Source organism: Chiloscyllium punctatum, chromosome 5 (genome assembly GCF_047496795.1).
Source record: "Chiloscyllium punctatum isolate Juve2018m chromosome 5, sChiPun1.3, whole genome shotgun sequence".
Lineage (NCBI taxonomy): Eukaryota > Metazoa > Chordata > Chondrichthyes > Orectolobiformes > Hemiscylliidae > Chiloscyllium > Chiloscyllium punctatum.
In genome coordinates, this window is record NC_092743.1 from 90,860,356 (window position 1) to 90,882,325 (window position 21,970).

Genomic DNA, 21,970 nt, shown 5'->3' on the forward strand with positions numbered 1-21,970 from the left:
GATTGAGAACATACGATTCTGTGGGTGAAATTAAACCAAGGTCCCTAGCGCTGTGAGGCAGCAATGCACCACTGAGCCACCAGGCTATTGATGCTAAAAGGAGGTTGATTTCCCTGATGGAGAATCTTGAATGCATGAACACAGACTCAAGATAAGAGACGGATGATTTTAATTTGAGATGGGGAGAAACTTCTTCAATCAAGGGGTGTGAGTCTTTGGAATTCTAATTAAGTTGGCTGTGGATGTTTCTACTCTAGATATATTTAAGGCTGACATCGACAGATTTTTGGTCTCTCAAGGACTCTGGGTATAGGCAAGAAAGTGACAATGAAGCCAGAAATTGACATGACTGTATTGATTGGCAGAGGAGGCTTGAGGGGCCATATGACTGAATCCTGTTCCTGTTACTTATGCCATATTCCCAAGGAATGTTCCAAGTGATTGCATCACAGAGCTAATAAAACCAGAGCTAACTGTGTGTTAAAGCTGTCATACTGCTTGTGCACCTTGGTCAGTCCTATAGTTTATACCTGGTGGCTACTCTAGTACTCCAGTGCTCCTTCACTCTATTGCGATGTGTTTAATGTACGAATCTAGCCCACACTTTATATACTTGCAAGGACAGTAGTTTGAGAGATCCAAATTTTTACACTTTGAGTTTCAAATTTACAATATTCAATCGTGTTTGTTATGCATGTGGTATTCATTTACTGTGGTTGATATTTTTGATTGGACTGTGGTAGTTTGGTGAAATGTACTGGATGCCAAGTAAAGGAGGCTTATCCTCAGGTGTACTTTAATAGGATTAGTCTCCAATTCCTTACAGTGAGCTAAGTGAAATGTCAGCATCCCAGCCAGGTCAGGATTGCTAGATTTAGAGACCACAAATGAGCCCAACCACATTCATCTCATGGTCCTTTTATAACCCTAGTGCATCAAATATCACTTTCAGTGATACTCAAAGTATTTTCTGTCCAGAGTTCAGAAGGATTCCAGCAACCATTGCATCAGTTCAGGATCAATGCAGTATTACAAGGAAATGTCATTCAGAACAACACCAATGAAGCAAAGCCAGGAAGCCGAGTAAGAGGAAGTACTGCTTGTAAGATGAACTTATAAGCACTCAATGGGGTGATGCAAAATAAATAATGAAATGACTTAAAACAAATGAATCCTATTGCAGAAATGAACTACACTCTTCAAAAGTTAATCTGATTTTTTTTGGTTGTAGTATACACAGAATGAATGCATCATACAACGTTTTAAAGATGCAGCAAATCATCATCTTATCTGAGTATCAGATTAATGTGAAGAAGGCTCAAACTTTTCTAATAACAGGAGGCCATTGAAATGCCAAAAACACACCTGTTGTATTATCTAAGAATAAGTTGAAGACTATTTCTTGTTGAATTTACTGATGTTACAGCACAACCAGAATACTGCATTAATTTAAACAAACAGCAATTGATCCTATGACCTGTCTAACCTTCTATGAAATTTAGTTTAGAGTTGATTGGTGTTTTCAAACACTTCCTCTGGCAGCTCAATCTATACATATACCACCCTCTGTATGAAAACATTGCCCCTTAACTCCCTTTTAAATCTTTCCCCTCTCACCCTAAATCTATGCCTTCCGGTTCTGGACTCCACCACCCCAGGGAAAACACCTTGTCTATTTACCATACCTATGCCCCTCGTGACGTTATAAACCTCTATAAGCCTCTGACACTCTAGGGACAACAGCCCCAGCCTATTCAGCCTCTCCTTATAATTCAAACCTTCCATTCCTGGCAACATCCTTGTAAATCTTTTCTGAACCCTTTCAAGTTTCACAACATCCTTCCTTTGGAAGGGGGATCAGAATTGTATACAATATTCATAACCAATGTCCTGTACAGCTGCAACATGACATCCCAGCTCCTGTATTCAATGCTGTGACCAGTAAAGGCAAGCATACCAAATGCCACTTTCACTGTCCTAGCTACCTGAGACTCCACTTTCAAGGAACTATGAACCTGCACTCCAAGATCTCTTTGTTCAGCAACACTCCCCAGGACATTACCGTTAAGTGTGTAAGACCTGCCCTGATTTTCATTTCCAAAATGCAGCACCTCACTCCATCAGCCACTACTCTGCCCAATTGGCCCATCTGATCAAGGTCCCATTACACTCTGAGGTAACCTTCTTTAGTGTCATCTGCAAATTTACTAACAATACCTCCTATGTTCACATCCAAATCAGTTATATAAAATATAAAAATCAGTGGACCCAGCACCTATCCTTATGGCACACCGCTGGTCACAAGCCTCCATTCTGAAACGTCATCTGCCACTCCGGCTCATTGGCCCATCTGATCAAGATCCCGTTGTACTCAGAGATAACTTTCTTTGATGTCCACTACACCCTCAATTTTGGTGTAATCTGCAAACTTACTAACTATACCTCCTACCTTTACCTCCAAATCGTTTATATAAGCGATTAAAAGCAGTGGACACAGCACCGATATCTGTGGTACTCAACTGGTCACAGGCTTCCAGTCTGAAAGGCAACCCTCCACCACCACCCTCTGTATTCTATCTTTGAGCCAGTTCTATATCCAAATGGCTAGTTCTCCCTCTATTCCACATACTCTAACCTTACTAATCAGTCTACCATGAGGAACCTTTTGAATGCCTTACTTAGGTTTGTATAGATCACATCCCCAGCTCTGCCCTCAACAATTCTCTTTGCTGCTACTTCAGAAAACTTAATCAAGTTAATGATACATGATATCCCACCAACAAACCATGCTGATTATCCCTAATCAGTCCTTGCCTTTCCAAATCATGTGAATCCTGTCCCTCCGGATTCCCTCTAATAACCTGCCCACCACCAATCAAGCTCACCGCTCTATTTTTCCCTGGCTTTTCCTTATCACCTTTCTTAAATGGTAGCACCATGTTAGCCAATTGGTGCTGCTTCACTCTCTCAGTTGGAATAAACTTATCAATTTCCCATCCGATTTCCACCCTGTTTTCATCTTCACCTGGTCCATCTCAAACTCTTCATTTCCCTTCCTCAACATCTCTGTTTTCATTATGGGGGATAGGCTGGTCACATTAAACTTTCTCAAGTCTTCTTCTATTTAAGTAACATTCGGTTCTTCTATTTGTCTAGCTAAATTGCATAACCTCACATAATGGGAGAAGAAAGGTGACTGGAGTAGAAACATTAACTCTGTTTTTCTGTACAGATTCTGCCAAATCTGCTCAATTTCTCCAATAATTTGTTTTGTTTGTTGTAAAAATAGTGTGGTCTTGCTGAAACTATGGAAGGCACTAGTCAGATCGCAGCTGGAATACTATGAACACTTTTGGTCCCCTTATTCAAGGGGATACTGGCTTGGAAGCAGTTCAGAAAATGTTCACACGGCTGATCCTGGTTATGGAGAAACTATCTTATGAGGAGACATTGAGTAGGTTTGACCTGGACTCACTGGAAAATCGAAGATTAAGATGTGACCTTATTGGAACATAAGGGGGCTTGAAAAGGTTGTTTCCTCTTGTAAGAAGAGGATAGGACATGATGACATAAGCTCAGAATAAGGGGTCGCCCGTTTAAGGTATAGCTGAGGTGGAATTTCTTCTCGCAGGATTGTGAATCTGTGGAATTCTTTACTGCAGAAGGCTGTAGAGGCTGGTTAAGTATATTTAAGGCTGAGATAGGCTGCAGTTTAATTAGTAAATGAATCAAGGGTTACCGGGAAAAGGCAAGAAAGTGAAATTGAGAATCATTAGATCAGCAATCATCTCATTGAATGGTGAAGCAGACTCGATGGGTTGCATAGCCTACCTTAGCTCCTACATGTTATGGTCTTATGGTCTCTTGTAGCCCTACATCAATCCAAGATCTCTGCTCACCTCCAATTCTGGCCGCCTCCGTATCCCAGTTTGTATACCACCAATTTTCACAGCTTCACCATTGGAAACTGTTTCTTCAACTGTCATGGCTCAAAGCACTACAATTCCCTTTGTAAACTTTCACATATCTCAGTTTCTGAATTTTTGAAATGTTCTTTAAAATTGCTGCATTAAATTTTGGTCATCTGTCCTAATCTCTCATGTAACTTGGTTTTGCATGATAGCACATCAGTGAAGGACTCAAAATTTAAGGTATAATAAACGCATGAACATTTCAAGGATTTTTTAATACTTGCCAGAACATTAAAAGTTCTGTGAATTTAGTTCCTGTCTTTCTGTCTTGGTTAGATTGTAACCCACTTTGAGGGTTTTTTTTGGGGGGGTGGATGGTGAGGGTGGAATTGTTGACAAATGAGGATCATCAGTTATATGTCAGCCATTAAGTTAGGAAACTGTTGTTAACTGATGGCAACGTTTGATGTTATGTTGCCATCATACTGTTTTTGGAGCAAATATTATCTCCAGGATATTAGGTTATGTTGCTGGCAAAACATCATTAGCATGAGTACTCTGAAACTTGGTATCTTTTCACGGTGTATTTTTGCAGTACTTATTCACTGTCTTCCCCTGCTATCCATTAACTTTTTTTAATTTCCAATTTCCTTTCAGTATGCATGTGACTCTTTTCTTAAATATCTCTTGATATGTAATTTACTGTTTAGGTATATAATATGTCAAGTTCTTTTTTAACTTTTATTTATAGAGAAGGCACATTAAGCTTATGGAAATATTTCACAGTAGCAGAATTGAAGCAGATTGCATTTGCTACTACTGGGTTGGAGCAAAGGAAATTGGTTCTGTGTTTTTCATATTGATTTGTAGAGTGGAGTCCCTTTTTGGTGCATGAGAGCCAGCAAGAAACCATGGACTGGAGTTTCCAGTTCTGAATCAAGATGAGGACAAAATAGCCACTGAATGGTGTGAGATGCATAAGCTTATTAAGGGATAGGAGGAGCGACCGTGGGGTAAGGTCCTTCCCACCTAAAGTGCTGGCTGTCCTCTGAGCATGGGATCAGTGAACCAGGCTCCTTGGACATTATCTGATTTTTAATGTTTAAAATGGGATAGATCATTGGTAACCAAGGGGTGAAAGGTTATCAAGGTTAGCAGAAATGTGACTTTGAGGTTACAGTCAGATCAAGTATGTTTTGATAAATGGTGTGAGATGCATAGCCCTGCTTATCGTTTTTATATTTGTATAGTAAGCGAAAGGTGCATTTGGAAGTGATAACTGAAGCATGGCCATTTTTCAGGCCTTGAAGCAAACTAGTTCCCTAAGAGAAGGTGGCAAAACTCATTTCAAGTCATATATAGCCACAGCTGGAACACATGCAAGAGTAGCATGCTGACCTGATCAAAATGCATAGCACTTTATGTAGTCTGCACCCATCAGTTAAGAACCTAAGCAGTGACATCCATGGAATACATGATGAGCTTGGAGCAGGTGCCTGCACCCTGAAGGAATCTTCCTTCAGGGCAGCAAGAATATTGTTCAGGATTTGAGCATATGCCAAATTCATCACAGCACGCTCATCATCCTTTGACAGAGGGAGTATCTGAGGAACAGAGCCCAGTGACACAGGCTACCCTTGTTTGAATATTCAAGTACAATCTCATAAGAGGCCACAACAGATCCCTTTGAAACAAAGACAGCAGCTATCAAGGCAGATATTGCAAAGATTCCTCTGTTCAAAGCTTAGGGAACTCCAACAGATCACCAATCATTTACACTGAGGGTTCTCATCACTGCCAAGGAGAGTATCACGATTTCTGTGATGAATCAGACCCCTGAATTACTTTAGCATCACAATGAGCTTTTTGGACAAGACAATTGCTTTTTTAAAAATGAAGACTACAGGCCAAGCCTTGCTGAAAATATAATTTTCTAGTACTGAATTCTCTAACTGATGAAAGGTTCCCTGTGTGAACCCCTGGAATGTTGCTCCTTGTAGTTTTAGGCCAGGGAGCTTCAAAGAGAAGGAAACTTGCTAAGGCAGAAATATGAGCCCATTAATTAGTTCCTCTCATCAGGAAATCTTCTGCCATGAGTTGTACTCTAAACTATGGATATGTGTCAAAAGGTATGTCTGTGCTTTATTCTTGTAGAAATATAGAAAAGAAGGGTTAAAAACCAACTGCACCTGTGGTGTGTTTGCTAGAGGACTGATATGCTAATATGGAGTAGTTTGTTGTGAGGGTCACTGTTTGATGACAGCCATTAAATATCCTTCACTGCAAGTATAAAACAAAAGGAAGCCCATCAGCAAGCCAACCATGTCCTAATGAAACATGACAAAAGAGTTTCACCTAACCTGTAACACCAGGAATCTTGAAATTGAATATTTCATCAGCTACCATAGGGATCAAGGGAAAGCTGGGTGATCAGCAATTTAGTGGAAATAGGATCAAGAACATAACTTGATCCTTGAGATCCACTTCATCAATCCATGCACATTTTTCTCTTCTACTCCTCAAAGTCAGCAGTTGGAATAGTTTTTGTTTGCAGATTCCTGAGTCCAGCCACATTGTCTTTCAAAGCTGGATAGCATGCAGGCAAGCCTTTCATCTCCCAATGTGTGAAATTGTTATTATTAAATAAGTATGAATTAAACAGGAGATGCAAATGTTTTAATGCTTTGTTGTCTGGTTTTTGAAATCTTTAGATAATGTGTTAATTTTGATGCAGTATCACTGATTCCACATGGGTCTCTTTAACTTGTTTCAATCTATGATCCCAGTAGTCATTTTAAGCCTGGAGTCTGTGCCAAGATGGCTAGCAACGTGCAGATGTTACAGGAAAGATTACCTCAGCCTGCACATATGGCATAGGTGACCTGACATTGGGTGGCTTTGTCCATATTCTGAAGCAGAATTATGGGATTGTGTAAAATCAGGAGTACTCAAGACATTGTTCACTTGGTAGCCTCCCAACATGGTCACATTGGGAATTTTGAGAGGTTATTTGATTCAGAGTCACATGTGGAATTAGGCTGCTCAAAGTGGCTATTCTACCCAATTACAGCCTTCAAGACACCTCTGTCATTTGCACAGTACCCATACATGTACATGTACAGGAGGAGAGAAGAAGTGCTTTAAGCCATCAAAATGAACGGACAAAGCAATGGATCCTTCAAAGTTTTCAACTGATTTTATGCATGAGCTGTTTCCACAAGATTTTACAAGTGGTGGAAGGGGTTGGTTTAGCTCTGTTGGCTGGATGGATGGCTTGTAATGCAGAATAATGCCAACAGCATGCTTTCGATTCCTGTATCAGCTGAGGTTACCGTGAAGCATTCTCCTTCTCAACCCCTCCCCTCACTTGAGGCGTGGTTACCCTCATTATCAGCTCTCTCACATTCTCACACTCACTCTCACTCTCTCTCTCTCTCTCTCTATAATTTCAAATGAGAGAGCCCCTTGTGATCTGGTAAGACTGTGGTGACTTTACCTTTACAAATGGGGAACAATAAAGAGAAGCTTCACTTACCTGAAGATCCCTTGACAACTCTTAAAAAAAAAATTAGGTAAGATGATTCATGTGCAACACCTAATGGCTGAGGCAGACCTTTTATTCTGACCAACCTGCATCCTGGAAACCTAACTGAAAGCCAACATATCTCTTACCTATATAAGACCCCAAAGGTGGGGAAAGATTGCTTGCTGGTACTAGGTTGGTGACCTGGACTCAAACTTGCTTTGCATTTTCCTTGACCTACAGACAACATGACTTCGTTTTTGAGAAAATGGATTTCTAAGTGATATGTTAAAAGTGCAGCTTTGCATAATTGTTTTGATGTGTATGCTTGATTAACATATTTGCTGCCTTCCTGTAATGATAATTTGAACAAAGCAAGATGACTATTTTAAGGATGTAACACAAAAGTGAATAAACATTTCTGTCCAAAATATTCTATATTTTAATTTCCACAGTTTATAGAGTGTATGCTATTTTTTAATATATGTTTAAACAATGTTTTTAGAGGATTAATATAATTAAGTTTTGTGAAAAGTTTTTGTCAAGTTTTGTTATTGTTTAATTTCAAACTGTCTCAGCTGAATTTCTTGTACCTTACATGTGACATTGTGGCAGCAACAAATAAGTGCTGTTCTGCTGGTTCACCTCTTCCCAAAACCAAAACTTGCTTTGTAAAGATATTACCACTACATTACAATCATTAACCACAAGTACAGTACAAGTGGTCCCCAGGTTGCAAGCTGTTCGTAAGTACAAGTAAACATTCATATATCAAATATTTAAAATCATTATTAATGCGTCCCTGTATGGGATCATGTTCATATGTACGAGCATTTGTAAATCAGGGACCCATGTACTAGAAAGTTTTCTCAAGTTTCCAATAAAGATTGAAATCTTGTTTGAATGATCCAAATAATGCTTTTACTTATAAATTTTCTGCTTCTGCTCTCTCACTTTGAAGGATTAAACTTTTGAAGCTGAATGAGGAATCCAGGACTTTGCCATTGAAATATTTCATCCACAGCTTAGTTTCATTACTTCACTCCTGAAGCTGAAGAAAGCTTATGCTAAATTTGGATAGCTAAATTTGATTGGTCTGATAAGGTCCAACATTCTATAATTGCTTCACTTGAAAAAAAAACTTCTAAATTGTAAGTTTTACAATGTAGTGGAAAATTTAGAAAATTACTATTAGCCACGAATATCTCCTAATTAAGACAGAAATTATTGATGTTCAGGTGTTGCTCAGAGAACATTTCATCTATAGAGTTAACTGCAAACAAAAGAGGCAAATAAATACTTAGCTCTGAAGATACTTTTCACCTATGGTTATTTCCTTCTCAAGTACATTTTCATATTTATTTTGTATTTTTAGACCAACAGACAACCAGCAAGACTGAATCTCCTCACTTGCCAGGTGAAACCCGCTGCTGACGAGAAGAAATGTTTTGACTTGATATCACGTATGTTTCTGTACTGTTATTGGCTTGGATTCTGTAGTTGTAAAATAAATTGATGATTCGAAATTCCCTCAATGTTTAAACTTTGCAAGTATCCAGAAATATATTTACCTAAGATATGTATATAAATCACTTGTATAGTCTAAGTATTGTGTCAACATTTACAGTCCTTTAGTATTGCTGGTAGTACTTAGCTTTTAACTAAAAAGCAAGTCTCACTATTCAGATTCTTTTACAGAAGGAAAATAATTACAATGGATGATATTGCTAGTCCTTTGTTTAACATGTGTTCTTTGGAATTTTCAATACTTTTGTTTATATTTTTAATTTTATTTGAACAAAAATGTTGAGTTACTAATTTGAAGGTAAATGTAAATGAAGAATTTACATTAGTATTAGCAGAGAAACAGTTATTAACCCATCATCAATTTTTTATGTAAAAATCTGTTGTTGTGGAGCGAGACCTAAATAACTTTCAAAACATTTCCCAATATGATGACCTATTCCTATTTGTATTGTTATTCTTTGAAATCAAACAAACAACATATTATCATTCTAAAATCTGTGTTTAAGATTATCATAATTTCATTATTAATCAGGGATATTGATGATAATTATCCTTTAAGTGGTAATGCAACTTATCCGATTTAATTTTTATTTTGAGAATGGTGAATTCACAGTTGAAAATAATTTGCGTAGAATCATGACTATGTGTAGGAGGAAGTGAGGACTGCAGATGATGGAGATCAGAGTCAAGAGTGTGGTGCTGGAAAATCACAGCAGGTCAGGCAGCATCTAAAGAACAGGAGAATCGACGTTTCAGGCATGAACCCTTCATCAGGAATCCTGATGATGGGCTTATGCCTGAAACATCGATTCTCCTGCTCCTTGGACGCTGCCTGACATGCTGTGCTTTTCCAGCACCACATTCTTGACTCATGAGTGTGTGTAGCAGATGCTTCTACAACTGGTTGTGCTTTAATCTGAGTGTCACTACGCATCATGTAAGGAGAGAAGTTGAGAAGTAGGAACCGTCATAGAAACCTCACCCTGAGTAGGAATTGATGGCATCACTCTGCTTCGCAAACTACCCATCCATCCAACTGAGCTAACTGATCCTCTACAATAAGCATCGAAACCAGTGGTGGATTAGATACCATTGCAGGGATTGTAACATAATGACAATAATATATGGTTTGAACAAGGGGTATTCAAGAGCTCAAATTGTGTTGAGGAGTTCCTTCTGAATTATAGAACAGGTACACTTTGCCATTCTTGAAATAACTCCTTTGATCCTAACCAGACAATATTCCTCATGAGTGCATGCTTTGTTCATTTTTTTCTTGAGATAGGCATCATTGAAAATGCCTGAACTTGTTGTCCATCTTTTATTTTTCATGATTTGAGAAGCTTTTTAGTCCTTTTCAGAGGATGTTTAGGCAACATGACAATTGATCTGGTGTCATATGTAGGCCAGATCTTTCCTCAGGATATTCTTCAACTAGATGGATTTTTATGACAAACAATGTTGGCTTAATGTCATCATTGTCACTAGTTTTTGATTCCAGACTAATAATTTGAATTCACATTCAATCTGTCTCCCCGGGATATTAGTCTTGGTCTGTGAATTACTAACCCAGTGACACTACCAACATGTTACTTAAGATTGGAGAACCAAGAGTTGTGAACCAGGGAAAGGAAACAGCAGGGAACATAAGAGTAGCATCCAACAATGAGTTAGTGACAGGTAGTTTATGAAAACTGAAATTGAATATTTTGGCTTAAGTTGAAATCAGATCACCACCGGTTCACATCTGGTTTTGTTTAATTTAAGACCGAGATTTGACAAAGGATGTTAGATCACGGTGGATGCTTCACAGTGCCAGAGACCCGTGTTCAATTCCCGCCTCAGGCAACGGTCTGTGTGGAGTTTGCACATTATCTCCATGTCTGCGTGGGTTTCCTCCGGGTGCTCCAGTTTACTCCCACAGTCCAAAAATGTGTAGGTTAGGTGAATTGGCCATGCTAAATTGCCCATAGTGTTAGGTGAAGGGGTAAATGTAGGGGAATGGGTCTGGGTAGGTTGCTGTTTGTAGGGTCGGTGTGGACTTGTTGGGCCGAAGGGCCTGTTTCCACACTGTAAGTAATCTAATCTAATCACTGATAATCAAAACTATTTAATTGCAGTCCTTTATCTAAAATATTCAACTCCTTTACTCATTGACATAGAGCAACATACAAGCAGGACTTGAAATTTAATCATGGCCTACTTATTAAATTTGTTTTTGTAAGCAATATGAGGAGCTGAGGCCATATTGGTGGACGTTGACAAGGTTAAAATAAGTGTGGATGAAGTACATCAGCAGTAGTGTTTGGATGATACTTACAACTCATTATTGTCATCTTCTCAGCTTGGAAGAATATACTCCAGGTCATAGATGGATACTGTACTGGCATATACATAGGCTGCACTTTGAACCAAAGTGCATCACTGGATAAACACAGATCAGTTTATGAATTATTATGATACAGTGGGAGTGGGAATAGGGCTGCATGTATTCAATAAGATTTAAAAGCCAGTAATACTAAATGCATTGCCCCTGAATAAGGGAACAAAATTACACATGTGTCTTCTCTGCACTTTACATTTAAAGAATTAAGAAAATCTTTCTTACAGCTAGTAATCTTACATTTTAGGAATTCTGAATAGATAGATCATAGTATTTATGGAAAATTATTTCTGTTAACTTTTTGGCTATTTTCCTCATGCCTGTTAACCTGGCCTTGTCACTTTTTACTTTATTTATCTTCCTTCCTTACAACAGACAACAGAACCTATCACTTCCAAGCAGATGATGAACAGGAATGTCTAGTGTAAGTGCTTTTATGACAAAAATCATTTTAATCAAGATTGTGTTATGGGGAAAGTGGATTGACCTGGTCACATGAAAACTTATCTTTGGAATTTTATTAAGCTCAGACTAATTAGTAACTGTAATGAAAACCTCTACATGTTTTGAACCCTGTTTCAATCATTCACATAGTAACATTGCCCTGACCAAGGCAATCACCTCTTTAGAAGTATGGTTATCCAGAGAAAATAATATTGTTTTCTGTATAAATTTTATCTGATTGTATGAACACTTAAGATTACATGAACGTTCTCAGGATTTCCATTCACTTCCAAGATTCTGTTAACAGTAAAGTGTAATACCCACTTCCCCACATACAAACACACACGCGACCTTCACTACCACCACATGATAGTCACTTTAAAGATGCTAGATTGCATATCTGCAGTTGTAAAACATATTGCACTAAATATAATCAACTTTGTTTTGGGAATTTTTAAAATAGAGAACTGTTTGACCAGTGACAAAAGCAAAAGAAAAGTTGTATAAACTGAAAATTAATGTTTGTTTTGCATCTTAGCTATTGTTGTGGTTCTGTTTTAGCTATTGTTGTGGTTCTGTTCGCCGAGCTGGGAATTTGTGTTGCAGACATTTCGTCCCCTGTCTAGGTGACATCCTCAGTGCTTGGGAGCCTCCTGTGAAGCGCTTCTGTGATGTTTCCTCTGGCATTTATAGTGGCATAAATGTTGTGTATAGTGGTATAAACATTTTAGCTATGTTGACTGAGGTCAATTTGTCAGTTGAAAATCAGCTTCAGTGTTGAAAGAAGTTATTCTGCTGGAACTACATCTTTGTGGATGTGAGATGAGAACTTTAATTACTTTGATGTTTGAGTACTGTTATACTCATGGATAAAGGTCACTTTGACAGATGTTATGGACTGGACCAAACACCTTCAAATATAACAAGGAGGTAGTTTAGACCCCAACCTTTTGATGTTTTTAAGGCAAGTATAAGGTGTTGTGTTCCAGATGCAACTTGATTGGTCATACTGGCAGTTTTGAAGCAACACACACTTAATTCTTACTCTATAGGCAAAATACAAACAAAAGAAAGAAGAATTGAAATAACTTTATTTGGAAAACGTACCAGAATAACAGATTACTTAACTTCTAAACCACATCTGTTCCAACATAGTAACAGCCCATAAATACACCTTTGACAAAAGCAAATTCAGTAAAATAGATTGTCTCATGTGCAATTATAGTAGCAGAAAGAGAACCTAGGCTTTTAGCTGTAGGAGAGAGGGCAATAATAGCTTCCGCATCTAGCTTCAAGACCCTAGCAACTACTGAAAGTTAAACTAAAATCATGGTTCTGGGGGAGCTTGAATCCACTCCTTCATACTGCTTTATTGTTCCAACTTCAAAAAAAAACCCAGGCCTCAAGTCTGTTTACTTCATTGGCTTGGGACAAACTGCTCGGTACCTCTGCCTCAACCTATCTTCATGAAAAAAATGCACCTCTTTTAGCCATAGTATCGTCACACTCGGCATCGGAGAGCATTTGATTCCTGAAAAATTGCATTTCAGTAATGAGATTACTAAATTAACTTCATCTTTATTCATTATGGATCTGAGTAGCCCACTGATGCAGGGTTTTAAGAAAATTTATTATTTACTATGTTTGAGCTAAAAATTGTATGCTGAAACTCAATGAAGCATCTTGATTTGTTTCCCAAAGCGGTGAATTTGTATCCTGGAGAAATTCGAACACTTTATTTTGTGAAGACTCTGGATGTAAAAGGATATTCTCCCTTTGGATCAAAACTGATACACTCTCAAAATAAATTACATCCACCATTGACTCATCCATTTGTATTGACAGGAACCTTAATGAACAATCATTATTGTGCCCTTTTGAAAATTTTGTTCCACAACACGTGGTGTGTTGGCTACTCGATTGCCAATAAAAAGCAAATCATAGTCAGTTTTGTGTTGTAGACTTCTCTCACTAGAAGCAAAACTGGAACTGTTGAAAGACGTCTCTGCTTAACTTATAGTCACAAATTATATCATGGGTGTCATGTGTTGTTGTTTCTATTTAGCACTTTGGATGTCACAGTACAAAGGTAAGTTACATTTTACGTCCTCTAGCTGTTTTAAGAACTGTTGGTACATGAACTGATTGTAGGGAAAATGCTAGAGTCTATTATAAAAATATAATAACAGAGCACTTGGAAAACAGTGACAGGATTGGATAGAGTCAGCTTGGATTTATGAAAAGGAAATCATGCTTGACAAATCTATTGGAATTTTCAAGAATGTAACTGGTAGCGTTCATAAGGAGGAATAAGTGGATGTAGTTTATTTGGAAATTTAGAAGGCTTTTAATAAGGTCCCCACATAACAAATTAGCATATCAAGTTGTAAGTAGGAATAAACAGGTCATTTTCTGAGTGACTGACAGTGACAGTGGGATACTGCAGGAATCAGTGCTTGTATCGGAGGTACTCACAGTATATATTAATTATTTAGATAGGGGAACAAAATGTAATATCTCCAAGCTTGCAGATGATGCAAAGCTGGGTAGGAGGGTAAATTGTGAGGTTGGTGCAGAGATGCTTCAGTGTGATTTAGATAAGTTGAGCGATTGGCAGATGTATTGCAGATGAAGTATAATGTAGATATAATGAGACGTTATCCACTTTGGTAACAAAAACAGTAAGTAGTTTATTATCTGAATAGTGATAGATTGGGAAAGCTGGGAGTGCAACAAGATTTGGGTGTCTTTGTACACTAGTTGCTGAAAGCAATGTGGTGCCACAGGTGGTGAAGCGGGAAAATGATGTGTTGACCTTCATAATGACAGGCTTTGAGAACACAAGCAAGAATGCTTTACTTCAGTTGTACAGGGCCTTGATGAGACTGTACCTGGAGTATTGTGTACAGTTTTGGCGTCCTTATCTGAGGACAGATGTTCTGGCTGTTGAGGGAGTGCAGATTTCCCATACTGATTACTGGGATGAGTAGGACCGACATATGAAGGAAGACTGGATCAGTTTGGACGATATTCACAAGAGTTTTTAGAAGAATAGAAGGGGATCTCAGAAACCTATGAAATTTAACAGGACGAGAAAGGATAAATGTAGGAAAGAAATTCCCAATGGCGAGGAATCCAGATCTAGGGATTGTGGTCTGAGAATATGGGGTAGGCTATTTAGGACTGAGATGGCAAAACAAATCTTCACCAGACAGTGGTGAGCCTGTGGAATTCTCTGACACTGAAAGCAGTTGAGGCTAAAACATTGAATATTTTCAAGAAGGATTTGGATATAGTCCTGATGGCTAGAGTATCAATGGGTATGGGGTGAAAGCAGGAATATGGTCTTGAATTGGTTCAGCCATGATAATGTATAGCAGAGCAGGCTCAAATGGCTTTCTCTTGTTCCTATTGGCCCCAATCTTTAAACCTTAAATAGAAAGTTTGAAGCTCTAAGTCCCTTAATGGATTCTTAGAGCTACAACTTATCATTTGTAAACAGACCTTAGGCTTTATTGAACAAATATTGTCCAAAATTTCCAATTTTGTTTCATTTTATTTCTTTCTTGTGGTGTGCCACTGGCAAGGCCATTGTTTGTTACCATCCCTTAATTGTGCGTGAGAAAATGCTGGTCTACTACCTTCTTGAACTGTTGCAGACTCTGGGGTGCAGGTACAGCAAAGTACTACTGGAAAATGAGTTCCAGGATCAGTAATATGGTTCCAAGTTAAGATGGTCTGTGATTTCCTGGGAATTTGCTGTCCCCAAACTTTTAGATGGTAAGAGTCTGAGAGTTTGCAAAGTGCTGCTGAAGAAGCCACACTGAGTTGCTGCAGTGCATCTTGTAATTAGTAAATAGTGGTGGAAATGAATATTGTTGTTACTGAATGAGGTGCCTATCAAGTCGGCTACATTAGCCTCCTTGAAGGTTATTGGAACCACACTCATCTATATATGTGGTGAGTAATCCATTGTACTTCTGACTCATGTTGGCTTTGGGAGTCAGGAGGTGAGTTACTGCTGCAGAATTCCCAACCTCCTTTTGTAGCCTTTTATCATTCTAAAATGTAAAGAATAAAATAAAGGGTTGATTTTGCAATCTGGTTCCTCAAGTGAGGAAGCAGTTCTCAGTGGAGTTTACGTTGAGAAATTGCAGGTGTATAGCTTGTGAAAGAATAGATCACTTCTCCATTGATACTACTAATTTGTTGTTTTAAGGTTATTTTTATAGCAATAAAAGTACTGGTCCCCTATTGAAACATCCAAAGTATTGTGTTTTCTAAGTCTCAATACACTGAGATATTGAATGATTAGTTGATTATAGTGCTGATGAATGTAGATCAGATAAATGGCTCACTAAAATTGGTATTTGCAGCTGTTATTTGTACATCAGAGTAGACATTCAGTGAATATGTATGGTTCAACTAGCACGTTGCTCACATTGAAGGAAGACTGAAACTATTTAGGGACAAAAGACAGTAAAAAGAGGGTGATCAACTTACATTGAATCATATATCCACTGAAATTTGAAAGTGTATTTAATACTTTGGTTGCAAATAATGATCTTGCAAGGGAAACAGTGTTGAAAAATCCATGATAGTTTTGAATCAAAGGTTGGGCTGGTGAAGCTTTGCTAAATGGATTCTCATTGACCACTGATGCCCTCTGCCTTCAGTTTTCAGGATTACCGCACATTCAATACAATATTTATTTTCATGTATATTAAAGTCAATCAACAAGAGTAATCTTTAACTGCTGAATCTGTTCTTATATGGATACTCTAGCAGGATTAAACCTCAAGAAGGGAGAAAGGGATAAAGCAGGACACTGCAGGCCATTCAGTCTAACCTTATTGCTGGGAAACTGTTGGAAGTTATTTTGAGGGACAGAATTAATCTGCATCTGGAGAGAGAGGGATTAGCCAAGAACAATGAGCATGGTCTTGGGGAATTTGTGTCCGACCAATTTGATTAAATTTTTCAGAGGTAGCTAGGGGTGTAGATGACAGCAATACATTTGTGACCTATTTTTATTTAAGTGAGTTTCCAAGGCTGATAGTGAAAGTCAGGGCCCATAGGGATGTGAGAAAATTTGGTTAATTGGATCCAGAATTGACCAAGTGGTAGGAAGCAGGTGATTATGGTTGGGAAGTGTTTTTCAGACTGAAAACCTTTATCCAGTGGAGTTCCACAGCGATCATTATCGGGACCCTTGCTGTTTGTGGTACACAGAAGAACTTCGATTATCCAACGAGATGTGCGGGTACTATTTTGTTCGGATAATTGATTATTCGGTTAATTGATTTCCTCTGGGGCTGTGAGTTGTCTGTGAAATCTGTTAGGTAAAAACAATGACTGCAGATGCTGAAAACCAAATACTGGATTAGTGGTGCTGGAAGAGCACAGCAGTTCAGACAGCATCCAACGAGCAGCGAAATCGACGTTTCGGGCGAAGGGCTTTTGCCCGAAACGTCGATTTCGCTGCTCGTTGGATGCTGCCTGAACTGCTGTGCTCTTCCAGCACCACTAATCCAGTATGTGAAATCTGTTCCCTGTTCAGGAGACTAGGCATCAGCACACTGCATGTGAGACCCCACCCCCCCCCCCACCCCCCCCCACCTCCAACCTTGTCCAACACCGCACCCCCCCGTCCATCCCCACCCAACGTCCAACCCCCGTCCACACCCTCAGCCATGTCCGACGTGCCCCCCGACCCTGTCAGACCCGTCCCCACCCCCGGGGCAGCCAGACTGGATACCAGCAGTAAGACTGCTGCTGCCTTTGACAGGTTCCACCTCTGCCCTGTACAGGACAAAGTTGGAGAGATTATCTGGGAAGGGAAGTGGTTAGGGTTCACCCTATGTAGAACTCCAGGGAAAGTGTTGGGGGAAGAAAGCGAGGGTGGAAGGTCAGTCATTTACAGACTGTGCTTGGACTGGCCATGACTGTTCTCAGGATCATTTCAGTAAGCCAAGTTCGTTTTTAATCATTGTATCCGTAAACAAAAAAACACGATCAGGGTTGAAACAGCTCTTTTACATAATGTTTCTGTTGGGACCTTGAGATTCCCTTAGGATAATCCAATATTCGGATAATTGATATTCAGATAATTGATATTCAGTTAATTAAGGTTCCCCTATAAAGGAAAAATTTAGACACGAGAGTTGATCAGTAAGTTCATGGATGATACACAAATTGGTTGGGTGGTAAATAGTGAGGATTATAACCTTCAATTGCAGAAGGGTATAGGCACGTTGTCAGATGAGCTGATCAGCCACAGATGGAATTCAATCCACATAAGCGTGAAGCGATGTACTTGAGCAGGATCAACAAGGCAAACAGTACATGATGGACAGTAAGACCTGGGAAGTGCCAAGATCCAAGGGATGTTGGTGCACATGCCAGGAGATGAATATGCAAATCAAAGACTTGTGTGGGAGAAGTGGGTTTTAGTTCATGGCCCACTGACACCAGTGGTTGAGAAAATGGCAGCTGTGCCATTAGGATAGTCAACACCTAAAGTAAGCTGGTGTCAGTGTTTTGCAGACCACATAGCTGGGGAAGTAGAGAGCGTTTTAAACTAAATAAAAGGGGTAAGGTATCAAATGTGGGAAGATGTGCTGTTTTCAAAGAGTAGTGCCATAAACCGCAATATGTGGAGTGAGGGTCAAAGAATGGCAGGCAGGAATAGAGGGGGGAAAAAAAGAATGGGATGAACCAACGATGAAGATTAGATTAGTCTAATTCTGAAGAAGTGTCATTGTTAAATGTTAACTCTGCATTCTCGATACGGATGCTGCCAAACCTGTTGAGTTTATCCTGTAATTTCCAACATCCATAGTTCTTTGATTTATATTAATCAAGACTAGATGTTACAAAGATAACAAAAAGGTAAAACTGAAGGCTCTGTATCTGAATGAGCGTAGCATCCATAACAAACTAGCAAATTGGTAGCAAGCATTGAAGTAAAAGAAAAGATCTGATGGCTATTTCAAAGACATGACTTCAGTATGGCAAGTATTGAAGGTGAAGCGACATTCAAAAAAATATAGAACTAAATAAAGGTGGATGAGTAGTATTGTTAATCAGGAATGGCATTTGCCCAATAGTGACAGATAATCTTGATTCAGGAGACCAGGATGAGAGTTGGCTTAGATGTGGAATCAGTTTGAGTGAAAGTGGGAAATAATAACGGTGGGTCATTTCACTTATTGTAACAGTAACCACAAGAAGAAATATTGGGTGCTTTTGAGGGGATGCCAACAATCTGGTGACTTCAATCTGCAAATAAAGTGCAAAAATCAGCTTGGCAATAGTAGCCTGAAAGAAGAGTTCATGAAATGCTTTTGAGATAATTTCTTGGAACAACACATCGTAGAACCAACCAGTGAGCAAATTATATTAGTTTTGGTGTTGTGTAATGTGACCGAATTAATTAATGATCTCAGAGTTATAGCACCCCTAGGTATCAGCAACCATGGTATGTTTGAATTTTGTATCCAGTTTGAAAGGAAGAAGCATTCCACATCCAAATATGGGCTACTTATGAAAGCTAAACTAGCTGAAATTGGAACAAGAGGCTATGGGATAGATCATTAGAGACACCATGGAAGACCTTTTAAGGGGGTATTTCAGAATAAGTATACTTAAACTTTAAGTAAAAATTATATCATCCATTGTTAATTGAAAAAGAGTAAGTGTTGAACTTAAGGAAAAGGCACACAAACAACAGTGCAAAGTCAACTGGCAGGAGAGATGACTTGTCAAAGAACAGCAGTTTAATGGGGGAAGAAATTGGAATATGAATTTTAAAATGGTTTTAATTTTAAAAAGGAAGAGTTTCTATAGGTATTCTAAAAGGAAAAAAGTAAGGTAAGTGAGGGTTCCTTGAGTGAATGAGAATGGGAAGTTAATAATAGATGATAAGGAAATGTCTTCAGTATAGAGAATACAAGAACAATTCTCATGATAATTGTAAATCAGAAGGGCGATGGTTATTTAACAAAATTACATTCACGAAGAAGCAAACTAAGGGAGCTTTGTACTGACAAATCTCCAGGTCCAGATGGATATCAGGTAGGTAAAAACAATGACTGCAGATGCTGGAAACCAGATTCTGGATTAGTGGTGCTGGAAAAGCACAGCAGTTCAGACAGCATCCGAGGAGCAGTAAAATCGACGTTTCGGGCAAAAGCCCTTCTTCAGGAATACAGGGGATGATGGGCTTTTGCCCGAAATGTCAATTTTACTGCTCCTCGGATGCTGTCTGAACTGCTGTGCTTTTCCAGCGCCACTAATCCAGATGGATATCATCCTCTGGTCTAGAAAGAGGTTTGTATTGAGAAAATATGTTGGTCTTAATTTCCCAAAATTCCCTAAATTCAAGTAAAGTTTCATTGTAGCAAACAGAATCTCTTCAAGAAGGGAGGGAGGCAAAACACTAGAATCTATCAGCTGGTTAGCTTGACATTGGCCATGGAAATGGTGTTAGAATCAGTTATTGAAAAAATTATAACTGCACATCTAGAGAAAATTGGAGTAACTGGGAAAAGTCAGAATGGCTTTATCAAAGGGCAGTCTTGTTCGACAAATTCTTTTGAAGGAGTAGCATACAATGTGGACAAAGGGCAGCTTGTAGAAGTTATGTACATGGATTTCTAGAAGGCTTTTGATAAGGTGCTCCACCAAAGTTTAGTGCAGAAAATAAATGCTTATTGTGTAGAGGATAATTTTTAGATGGATAGAAGGTTGGCTAACTGGCAAAAAAAAATACACAAATTTGTTTAGGTTTAGATATCAATTTTATTGTCGAGTATAATTTATTATCTCTAGTACAACAATACAGGAGTACAGTGAAAATCACAAAGTTGACATTCTCTGGCTCCATCCTAATATACAAAAGACAGGAACAAAAACAGAAGCAAAAGTTAAAGAATCGGCCTGATTGGCAGGATGTAACAACTAGAACAATGAAGTCACAAATGGATTATGCGAGGTCCTGAATTCACAGCAATGACTTTGTTGAGGGAAGTGAAAGCATTTGTAGGATCACACCAAACTATGTAGAAAAGTCTATGAAGAAGAGACAAGGAAGTTTCAGACATAGGTTGAATGAGTGGGCAAATATTGGAGATGGAGGGTAATACAGGAAAATATGATGTTTTTCACTTTGGCAGGAAGAATGAAAAAGCAAGCAGTTACTCAGAGTACATATGCAGAAGTCTGAGATGAAGACAGATTTAGATGTTTCAGTGCATGAATCAAAAATGTTAGTATGAAGGTAAAACATGTAATCAATAGAACTAATGGGATTCTATCCTTTATTGTGAGAGGAATTGAAAACAAACTTAAATTTATACTGGGCTTTAGTGAGACTACATCTCTCATGCTGTCTGAAATTTGCTATCATTCTTTAAGAATGTTACTGCATTGGAGGCAGTTCAGACTCGTAAACTGCCTCTAAATACCTGGAATGAGGATGTTTTATGATAGGTTGGACATATTGGTTTTGCTTGTACTGGAGTTTAGAAGAGTGAGATTGAACTGATTGAAGTATGTAAGATTGTAAATGTTCTTGACAAGTTGAATGCAAAAATAATGTGTTGTCTTGTGGGTCAATCCAGAACTAGGGAGCATTGTTTTAAAATTAGGGGTCCATCCTTTCAGGGCAGATGAGAATTTTCTTTTAATCTGAGGGTTGAGACATTGGAACTGTGTGTTAGAAGGCAGTGGAGGAGGGATCAAGCTTTCAGCTTGGAAAGAAAATCCATTACTGAAAAAGCTATGGCCGTGAGCAGAGAGGTGAAAGCAAAGCAAGGTGAGCAATTTCTTTTATATTTCTACCTTCAAAGTAACCCTATCTACTTAATTTGAGAGGTATCTTTTTTTGTGAATAACTATGTGCTCCCTTTGAGTTTTGTTATTCCTTAAGATTTTAAAGTTGTGTCCTTTTTTAACAGATGGATATCAGTATTAACTAACAGTAAAGAGGAGGCATTAAACATGGCATTCAGAGGAGAGCAAAGCAGTGGAGAGAACAGCATAGAGGACCTAACCAAAGCCATCATTGAAGATGTGCAGCGGATGCCTGGCAATGATGTCTGTTGTGATTGTGGAGCTCCAGGTCTTTGGTTATTTTTCCGCAGAGAAATTTTATTTACCTGATAGCATTGTCTACTTTTG

At 38.7% G+C, this 21,970-nt stretch overlaps 1 protein-coding gene across 7 annotated transcripts in view; it reads left to right on the forward strand.

The window, feature by feature from the left end:
- LOC140477228 (arf-GAP with SH3 domain, ANK repeat and PH domain-containing protein 1-like) overlaps positions 1 to 21,970 on the forward strand; it is a 354,071-nt gene that overhangs the window by 247,732 nt on the left and 84,369 nt on the right. For all 7 annotated transcript variants that reach the window (XM_072570748.1, XM_072570749.1, XM_072570743.1 and 4 more), the window contains 3 exons: positions 8,810 to 8,897; positions 11,720 to 11,768; positions 21,748 to 21,911. In XM_072570748.1, coding sequence (XP_072426849.1) covers positions 8,810 to 8,897; positions 11,720 to 11,768; positions 21,748 to 21,911 — 301 coding nt within the window. The remainder of the gene's footprint in view (positions 1 to 8,809; positions 8,898 to 11,719; positions 11,769 to 21,747; positions 21,912 to 21,970) is intronic.